Source organism: Trichechus manatus, unplaced genomic scaffold (assembly GCF_000243295.1).
Source record: "Trichechus manatus latirostris isolate Lorelei unplaced genomic scaffold, TriManLat1.0 scaffold00050, whole genome shotgun sequence".
NCBI classification, from domain to species: domain Eukaryota; kingdom Metazoa; phylum Chordata; class Mammalia; order Sirenia; family Trichechidae; genus Trichechus; species Trichechus manatus.
Window position 1 is genome coordinate 8791007 of NW_004443986.1, and position 10942 is coordinate 8801948.

At 40.9% G+C, this 10942-nt stretch overlaps 1 protein-coding gene across 2 annotated transcripts in view; it reads right to left on the reverse strand.

Annotated features, from left to right (window-relative positions):
* Window positions 1-10942, reverse strand: part of RAPGEF5 (Rap guanine nucleotide exchange factor 5) — a 282757-nt gene that overhangs the window by 77447 nt on the left and 194368 nt on the right. For both annotated transcript variants that reach the window (XM_023732311.1, XM_023732312.1), the window contains 2 exons: window positions 5758-5876; window positions 5209-5297 (listed from right to left, as the gene is read on the reverse strand). In XM_023732311.1, coding sequence (XP_023588079.1) covers window positions 5209-5297; window positions 5758-5876 — 208 coding nt within the window. The remainder of the gene's footprint in view (window positions 1-5208; window positions 5298-5757; window positions 5877-10942) is intronic.

The following is a 10942-nucleotide window of genomic DNA, read 5'->3' on the forward strand; positions in this document are numbered from 1 at the left end:
AGGAGAAATGATATCGCTAACTCTCAGAGGAAAAAAATATATCTATAATTGTTAGAAACTTGGAATTAATCTCAAAAAAAAAAAAAAAAAAAGTGAAACAGCGTTTTATTTCACTGGTTCTCATACATGGCTGAGTATTAGCATCACCCAGGGAGCTTTTAAAGCCCATAACATCTGAGCCTTAACCTTCCGGTCAATTGAATCAGAATATCTAAGGGTGGAACCTAGGCATTGGTAGCCTTTAAAGTGACCCAGGTGCTTCTAATGTGCTGCCACAGACAAGAAGTATGGTCTGTTACGTGACATTTTCAGGAGAAAATATATAAATGCAAGATAATTTCATATGCATTCCCTTTCTACAAAATCATGAAGAGACTTACTACTAACTGCAAAATTTTCTGCCTACACTCAAAAAATTTTAGTCTTGAAGGAGCCATGGTGCTGCAGGGTTAGGGTCCGGTGACCTGGGAGAGGAAGCCTAGAACAGAGGCACCCAACATTTTCCTGGAAATCTCAAAAGACAAGGCAAAGGCCTTCACCTAAACTGTCTACCTTTTCAGTGATCAGACAAAAAACATTCTTAATATTCTTTTCTTCCACAACAAACACTTATGACATGATTATTAGGGTCTTGGCAGGAGACACAATAAAAAAAAAAAAGTTAATAAAAAGTGAGGTGCCTGTCCTAGCTTATCTCAAGGTACTGGCAGTGCAATGCTCTAAAAAAGCCACTAAGCTGGCCATTAAGAATAACTTTTGGACTTTGTCAATCGAAGGACACTCCTATAATATAAATAAGGCATTTTGACAGAGGTTGTGAAACAGTGATTTTACCTCACTTCCTCAATTGGAGCCCTGGTGGCCCAGTGATTAAGAGTTCGGCTGCTAACCTAAAAGATGGGCAGTTCGAATCCACCAACTGCTCCTGGGAAACCCTAGGGGCAGTTCTACCCTGTCCTATAGGTTACTATGAGTTGGAATCGACTTGACGGCAATGGGTTTTTTTCCTCAATAGCATGCTCAGCCTACTGTGTGGGGCTGACAGCATACCACAGTTACTGAGATAGACAGCCAGGGAAAGATGGAATAGGCTGAGCAGACATTTCCACACAGAATACACAGTAAAGAAAAGACTGAGTGCTAACATTATCAAGTTAAAAAAAAAGCTAGCCATGCCTTGAACAAACCAGGCCAGGCCTACTGAGAATCAGATGGCAGGCTTCACCTGACTTCACATACTCCCACTATCTATCCTAGTCTCTCTTTGCTTGGTGTTCTTGAAAATGTGTGAAAATCAGTAAATTTTCTTCAGAAGGATGAATAAAGAATAAGGAAACGGGAATGGACAGAAATCATAAGAAAGATGAGGAGAGCAAATAATGTATTTCCTCTTATGGCCTCCCTGAGGTAGGCCTGTCATTACACAGATTTAGAAAGAAAAATCAGTAAGAAGGTTTTTCTCTACATAATCTATCCGATACACAGTGTTTATTTCTGCTTTGAAATAGAAATCATTAGTCCCAATGGAAGCATGCTTAAGCAAAGCATACTTTATCCTTCCCAGGGAGGAGAAAGAGTTAAACATGAAGAGCAGCACCCACTGCAGACCACAGCTGGGTCAGAACCTGCCCCTCCAACCCTCCAGTTTCTCTGCCCACACCTCCTTGTTTTTCTCCTTGCCTTCCTTATAATTCTCCCAGGCTGAGGATGCCCAATGATGTCTACCCTATTTCTGAAGAGATGAAAGACAAAGTTGCAGAAACTGTTGGATTCTTCTCTAACATTCCAAAGATTTCAAGTCAGGCCTGAAACTTGAAGGAAATGGAAATTTTTGAAAACCGCTTCAGTCACTTTCCACATTCACAAATAAATATCCCGTTATCAGGCTCAAATAGTTTTTCCACTTTAGACAATGAAGAATTATGGAGTAAAAGTAGAAATGTTAAAAAATTTAGATTAAATTGAACTTCATTGCTGCTTGTTACTTGGGAATGTTACTGTTCATTTAGTAAACAGAAGGGAGATAATCATGAAGATTTCAAAGTTGACTGCAAAGGAAGACCCAAATGCTTTGTTGGTTTTCTTGTGCCCTCATAGCGTTTTCCATTCTATTTAACAGTTGAAAAAAAGATTCATTCATTCCACAGACATTTATTAGATGACTCTTAGTGCCTAGTACTACCAGCACATAAGGAATTGCGAACATAAGTATGGTAAGTGTTGTGTGGACCAAATTACTCCGGATAATCATTAGTAGGAATGCTTTTAAGCATTTTAAAATTTATTTTTATTTTTAAAACTCAGCCTGATTTAGTGATAGAGTACTGTATGAATTGCTTAGTCTTCTATTCTATTCTTGATTAAGGTAGCAACAGAAATGCATTAAATCATCTCAATAGTCGTTCACTACCCTGGCATTCTCCTTCCTATTCCATCCAATTACATCTACTTTCTGCCATTTGCATGTTAACATCAATTAGTAACCATTTCAACTTGTCCTGTGTAAGCATAGAAGGTCTCCTCTATTGAACCTGCACCTACATCTGAAATTGCTCTCTTCTCTGACTCAGTTATCTTCCCCAGCCTCTGGTGGGTGCAGGAATGTAGGATGTAATAATCCAGACAGACTCATCCCAACCTCCAGGACCATTTATTTCCTCCCATCACCACTGGGGGCCACGCAGAGGACCACCATATGGCTCTGCACGGCCCCATATGGCTCCATCTCCCTAAAAGGGGTGCTCAAGAACATAAAAATGCTGCAGTATACTTTTATTGCAGCCCCTTCTCATTTTCCTCCATCTGTCTTCCATATGGTTTATGTAACTCTATTAGGTTCTTGTACACACAGGCCTTTTATACTGAGGGCTGCCAACCTGACCAAGATGAAGAACTAGAACCCACCTCTGTCAGTGACAAGTGGCCTCGGATACTTTAAATAAATACCTGATTCACTTAATACTCGAACTAGAACAAACTAATAATCACTTCAGTTTGCACATGAAATTTATTTTGATTACATTTCTTTTAATTTTATCAACAAAACTCACACGGTGGCTTTTCTGCTGTATTTTCTTCAAAGTGCTTAGCTGAAGTTTTGAAGAACTACATGTGACTTGCACTTAAGTGTCTCTATTATACAAATGTCACTTTCTCCAAACTTGACTTTTTTTCCCCCGTAAAAGTCTCATTTGACAGGGTGAAAAAGTGTTACCATTTTTTTCCTCAAATATCTCTGTAAAACTCTGGAGTTTCACAAGTGTCCTCCCTCAAACTACAGACATGAGCTGAGGCTGACCCCAACTGGCCCCCTCCTGCCCTGTGGTAGTGCTACAAGGGTCAAGCTACTGCCTCCTGGCCCTCTTTACTTTGCTGAGTACATGGCTGAAGTGACATATTTGACCCCAGCATTAGTATAACTGAGGAGAGAGTGGAGTGAAAGTCACTAGGCACCATATACATCGCCGTTTCCCAACAACAACAGGCAACTAGCAGCATTAGCCACGGTAATGAAGGTGATTCTCCATGCCCAGTGTTAAACAGTTGGAACATGCTAGTGGGCACCTGGGCCATTTCTCTCAAAGGTAAAAAGAAAAGAAACTAGTGACGAATTTTAAAACAAAGTAAAAAAGAAATCAACGGAGGCCTAGTATTGGCTTTAACAATTTCTATGCTTAATAATATTAACTAGACACAAAGTCTCATATTAGAAAAAATAAGAAAGCATTCAACCTTCCCAAACCTCTACCCGTGTTTAAAGATGTCCTTTCCATGACAAACGACTAGCCTGTAATCTAGTCCAAACCACCTGTGTAAAGCAGTCTGGTCATCAGGATATAGAAAATGATGCCCAGTTCCATGATGATTATAACTGAGGAAGCAGAACATGAGAATAGTGCTCAGATACACAAACTATTAATCTGTAGACATACAAAGACAACACAGCAAATGGCATGAGAACATGATTTTTCTTTTAGCTTGTTTTTTATGCATAGAAATGGCAACTATTAATTTTCCCCCGAAAGATAAGCAAAATAAGGCATTTAATTTGAATTTTGAGATTCAAACTATAACATTACTGTAGGACACATGATTGGGTCATTTCTCTACTTTTTTTTAAATGTGTTTACATATTTCACACATCCTTGTTTTTCTGAATATCCTTTAGAATGCAATAGAGACTCAGATATCAATTGTGTGCAGACAAAACTACTGGGACACAAGGAAACTCTTGCTTCCACTTAAGCTGTCAATTTTCAATCCCTTCTGTATGGTAAAAACCTAAGGGGTTTCCCCGCACTACTACAATGTACAACCGCCTCTTCTTGATGCAGTCAACATATTGCAAAGTGAGGTCATTGCAGGTGCTATACGGGCTGCAAAAAAGTGCATTTTAGCCAGGAGATCAAGCTGCAGAATTCAAGCTGCAGCCTAGAGGCCGATTCATTGGAATAATTGCTCCAGACTGGAACAAATTACAAATTCTGGTTAAGAAAAGCAAGTACTCTCCCTTCTGCGATAAAGGAAGTGTGATTAAGTCATTTTGTAAATGGAGTGGTAGTGTTTCCAGAAGTGCAAGGATGCAAAAGCTAAACGGATATTTTGCTCGTAGATTAAATTAAAAGGACAAGAAGTCTGATAAATAAGGCAACTCAATTACAATTTCTAGTATGAAAAAGCTATAACTATATTCTGCATACCAGGGCTTGCTCTGAGCAGGCAGTTTATAAGCCACTTGGAAAAAAACTGCAGAAGTTGCTGCTAAGCATGTAGCTGCTGAGTAGTTTCATTAATTGTTGACATTTCAGCAGGGGGGCTACTCCCCCCAGCTCAGCACTTCCTAGATGCCAGGTGAATGCTTGCTAACCCCTACACACACACGCCTTGAATTTCTTCACATTGCACACTGGATATTGGCCTCTTGCCAACTACCTTTAGGTGAGATTTGGTAAAATTCGTCAAAGAAGCAAGAACGTCTGCCTTCATAAAATTTTCTTTGTACGGCTACTTCCCAGGCAGCTGCTTGGGATCTACATGTGTCCATTTACTGGATTAAAACAAAACAACATGAGGCAAAGAGGGAGGTGTACAAAGCAAAAGCTATTTCCACCCACTCTGGTTTGGGCTAGCAGTGGGAGTGTTGCCTCTACCCATATTGACAAGGGCATCAACAGCTGTGAGTTTGGAAGCAGGAGACCCGAGCTTTACCTGTTTCTTTGTCCTGGACTTCTTCCAGGTGCAAGTCATTCAAAAGATGCTCCAAAATCTTCTCTGGCGTCCCGGACACCACCACGTATCTGTCAGAGAGCAGAGAGTCCACTGAGTCATCCTCAGTCGAAGACTGCGAGCGGCTGCTCCATTCATCGTCTTCATCCTCCTCATCAATGTATTTGAAATAAGGCACATCGAAGGTAGGCAAGGGCAGCTCTCTGTCTGAGAGCGCCGCAGAATCCTTCCTCTCTAAATGAGGGTCAAAGACCCTCAGCCGGGAGCTGCCCATTGTGAGCAGTCTGTAACAAAGGCATCCCCTAAAAGCTAAAAGATCTTGCCATCTCTGTCCTTTCACGGGGGACTGAATCCATCTAGCTGCTAAGAGCTCTGCAGTCAGCTAGAACGCTTGAGAGGCGGAGAGAAAAGAGTGGGGTGGGGGGGAGAGGAGGCAGAGGGAGCAAGTGAGATGGAGCAAGAGGAGGGAAGCCAGGAAGGGAAAAGGAAACAGGAGCGCGTGCCTCTGAGGCTGCAGGGGGGATCTCTCACCTCCAATCACTCTCTGCACTCCCAGATGTGGGGGTTGGGCCACAGCCCGGCACTTTCTTCAACACCAGGACGTTCTGGTCTTGCTCTGTAACCTGAACAGTCGTCACTTCATCATCTTGCTTTAATTTCGGATGGGAGTGATGGATGGAAGAAGGAAAAGGGGAGAGAAAATTACAAAGGAAAAAAACAAGGCTAACTAAAGTTACATTTTCTGGAGTTGCTTTACATCATGATTTCTTTTAAAGATTCAGAATAAATTAGAAGTCTGTTTAAGAATTTCCTTCTAATGGTACAGCTTTAGAGAGACATGAATACTTTAAAGGAAATAGAAAAAAAAGTGGGGGAACTCAAAACTACCTGAACAATCTGAATTAAGACAATCCAAAGCTGAAAGTTTCAAAAAGCACAAAATACTGACTGAATGTGTATTATAATCTCTTTTAGCTGGTTAATGCCTATTGAACAATCACTTAGACTATTAAAATTGGAAAATCATATAAAACTGACATCATTTAAATGCTAAAACAATCAGCAAACCATGTAAGTAGTTGTTATCGATACACATCATATTTATTTACATCACAGCCTTACTTTAAAAGGTAGGCCCAAAACGACTCATTCGGTTCAGTTTTTTTTTCCTCCAGATTTGAGGTGGGCTTCAAATTTATCATGCACTTGTCTTGCCAGAATACAAGCAAAAATGGATCTCTAGTTAGAATCTCATCTAACTGAAATTCGGATGTCATGGGTGAGTGCACTGACTCCTTCATCTCAGTTCCTTTTAAAAAAGGAGAGAGGGCTGAACAATCATTCATTTCTGCCCACACAGCTTCCACAGCCCTGGCGAGCGTGGCCGCTGACGTGGCACTGTCCGAGGGGAGGGCTCGCTGCTGACCCAGCAGGGTGAACTCAGGCTCTGAGTGATGAACACTTCCAGAGCAGTTAGTGTGAAATCCTCCCAGTGTGTGACACCAAATCACTACAAGGGCAGCCCAGGGGAAAAAGAACCGGAAATGTGCATAAGAAAATCTAGCTTATATATTTTTGGTGATTTGAACAAAAGATTAAAGCAGGAAAAGCTGACTGCAAGTAGCCTTCACTCTAAAAAATGATGTTAATTCTTTAAAAAGTGAAACGTGTTCTAGGATTCCTAGCATGTTTCTATCTATATAAAAAAAAAAAAACCAAACCCATCACTGTTAAGTCGATTCCGACTCATAGTGACCATATAATTAGGTATAAGAGAAAATATAGTTTTCCCCAATTGATAAAAAGTACGATATTCACAGTGGAACAATTGGGAAAAGGATAGCAAGAATGATGGTACAACTTGAAGAATGTGGTCAGCGTTACTGAGTTGTATATGTAGAAATTGTTTACATGGCGTGTGTTTTGTTATGTATATTTTCATGAGAATAAAATAATAAAAAAAAAGTACTATATCTACTGCATCTTATTAGTCAGTGCCATAGACCTATCGGGGTATCGACAACTTTTATTCACCTTTCATAAGGATAAAAGCCAAACCTGTTGCCATCAAGTCAATTCCAACTCATAGCGACCCTATAGAACAGAGAAGAACTGCCCCATAGGGTTTCCAAAGTTATAATCTTTGTGGAAGCAGACTGCCACATATTTTTCTGGTGGAGCGGCTGGTGGGTTCAAACTGCCGACCTTTCAGTTAGCAGCCGAGTGCTTAACCACTGCACCACCAGGACTCCTCCTCCATAAGGATTAAAAAACCAAACCCGTTGCCATCGGGTCGACTTCGACTCATAGTGACCCTATACAACAGAGTAGAACCTTCCCACAGGATTTCCAAGGAGCAGCTGGAGGATTAGAACTGCTGATCTTTTGGTTAGCAGCCAAGCTCTTAACCACTGCACCACCACAATTGCCACAATTGCCAACAAATCAGTGATAGAACTGGTATTTCAATGCCTGGTGTCCTGATTCCTAAGACAATGTAACCACTTAGTCAACTGAGTCTCAGGATTTTCTTCACAACAAAAAATATCAGTCATTCTAAACAGTAATATAATTTTATGGTCATTCTGTTTTAATCTTTCAGTGGCAAATAATTTCACTATGTAAAAATGATGTATTACATTTCAGCAAGGTCGGACACACAGCTACTGTGGCAATTAATGTTGGATATTCATTGTTAAACTCCCTGAGGATGTCAGTGTGACTCTGGTAACATGAATACCAATGTGTAATTGCTATCTTTCATTTCTCCAAAGGGTTCTTTTGTTATCCATGTGGCTGGAGTGAAATAAGGTGGCTGGAGAGGAAGGCACATATTGACACACACACACACACACACACACGCACACAAAAAGGCAGAATCAGGATCTGAGATACAGAGACAGAAATAATTCAGTAAACAGCAGATTTGAAATGACAAAAATCTTTCCCTGGTTTCCTCTAATAGTAAGCCAATACTCATTTTATGAGTCTGCTGTCATCGTGAAGTACATTTTACATTCTACATGCACGTGATATATGGCATTATTAACTTCCACAAATGACACACATACATATGGATGGAAAAGGCCTCTCTCATGTCTGTGTAACTCACATGTATTACATGCCTGTGCACAGAGAGGCCACACTCTGCTGGGCAGGGGAAGAGCTGAGTCATATTGATACACTATCAATAGTATCTTATGTCATTGGAATAGTTTCCATTTTGAAAACCTGTTAAAAAATAAAGAAGGTAAAAAGCAGAAAAAAATCAATGTAAAAAGGGAGATGTAAGTTATCTAAAATTGCCATAAAAAGATAATAACCCTATGTATTCTACCTGGCTCTCAAGGAGGAAGGTGAAATTAACACCTCCTGACCTATGTACCCTTAACTAATTACTCTTCCTGAAAAATAGCAAAAGTGCTATGGCCAAGGTTCTAGGTATAAAACTCTATTCTGCTGCTTGCTTGGTTAAGAACAAAAGTATTAAGAGAAATAATGATGGAAAATATGTTCAATGATAATTAGTTCGTAAAATCCAAGTAAAGCATTAAAATACTTGGTTCGTAATTTTCTACTCAACAAATAGTGAGGACCTCCTTTAGGTAAGGCACTGTGTTGGGCACCAAGTGGCAAGCAAAGATGAATGCAACAAGCTCCCTGACCTTAACCAATAATAGGCTCAATAACAACATACATACAGCTTGGTGAGCACCCTAAGACGGGACAAATGCAAGAGACAATCCCAATATGGAATCTATGGGATTTGATAATCAAAGATGACTATGGGTTGCTGAAAGAATGGGAATGCCAGTCAATGGGTCCCATACTGTAGCAGGAGCACCTGGTTCTAGAGAGACTGATGAACCTGGTTTCAGATATCTGATGTACTCAGGAGATGACCTACTGCAGATGCCTGGCTGGCAGTTAGAAATGAAGAACTAGATCCCTGGGAAAAGGTCAAGGATAGAGACAAATTTACGAATCATTCAAGTTTTGGGAGTAGATGAGATTGGTAAGGGGAAGTGGGAGAGAGAGGGAACCATGAAGATGAGAGAGACAGAAAAAAAATACAAAGAGGAGAGGAAGAGATAAAGAGAGAATGTGTCAGACTCATGGAGAAAACCTACTCGTAGAGATTATGAAGAAGAAAACCAAGATGAGCCAGAAGAAAAACTTGCAGAGTTCTGTATCAGGAGATTCAAAGAAAAAGCTCATCTGATGTGGTAAAGTTTACAAAGATGGTTAAGTGATGATGAGATCACGTTAGGTCAAGGGGTGAGGAGGAAGTAGGCAGAGCTGAGGAAAAACCACTTCCTAAGAATTTCTACTGCCTCAGAACTTCATTTTGAAGGGAAGGAATCAGCGTGAAGAGGCTGTAAGGCTGGGGGAAGGTAGCAAGGTGGGGTATGGGGTTACTGAGAAGAGCTGACAAGATCAGGAACACAAGTGGAGGGGTTAGGCCAGAAAAGGAATGTAATTCTTTTCAGTGAGGATCAAGGGAGAGAGAATGGGCGAAGATTTAGAAAAAAAAAAAATGAGGGATCAAGAAAGTTGAGATAGATCATCTGAGATGGCCTCTATCTTCTTAGCAGAGTAGAAATTGAGACCATCTTCCGGAAGGAGGGCATTTGAGGTGAAGTTGGTGGCCTAACGAGAATGATTATCATCAGAAATGTGACCTCAGAGGGTGCAACAGGGGATAAAAAAGATATACAAAAAAGGATTGCTGGACAGCATTGTGGACTTAGGCTAGAAAACACATTTACAGTTTAATGACTTGCTGCTAAAGTACTCATCAACCCAAGAGGGGAATAGTGAATGACAAGGCTCATCTAGGATAAGGGACTGGCAAAGAGGGAAGCAACCAACGGTACCAGAGGAGAGGGAACTGAGGGTAGCTCTCGGCACCTCATGAAAACAGCTCATCAATACATAGTGTCTGTCTGGTCAGGGAAATCAGCGAGCCAAGAAAAGCTGATGAACTGGGGAAACAGGTGCTGAGGACAACTCCCCTCATGCGCTACAGGAGCAGGCTGGGTGGTGGAGGAGGAAGAAGGAGGAGAGTCTGATCAAGGCCTATACCTGAGGTAAAGCAGTTTTGGTGGTGAAGACTGAGAAAGACAAAAAGCAGCCTCTGGCATCTGGGAAACCTCCTGGCCTTCACGGCCAGGCCTTGGGGCTCTCCAGCTGAACATAAATAGTTTCACAGAATGTCAACATCAGACAAGGCCACTCTGTGATCATGATGGAATAAGACAAAAACAAGACCACTCCATAACTGTGCCTAAACACAGACAAAACACGAACATTGTCCAGGACTAGAAGGCAGAAGGGGACAGGAAAGCTGGTGATAGGGAACCCAAGGTTGAGTAAGGATAGCGTTGATGTGTTTTGAGGTTGTTAACCATTGTCATAGGACAACATGTGTACTAACTGTTTAATGAGAAACTATTTTGTTCTGTAAACCTTCATCTAAAGTGAGAATAGCAGCACAATTGGAAGAGCGTGGTCGATGTCACTGAACTGTGCCTGTAGAAATTTTTGAAATGGTGTATCTTCGGCTATGTATATTTTCACCAAAAAAAAAGAAAAAAAAGGTCGAGAAGGGAGAGGGTTGACATGTCGTGGGACTGTTAACCAATGTCATAAAACAATATGTGTACTACTGTTTCATGAGAAACTATTTGTTCTGTAAGCCTTCACCTGAAGTACA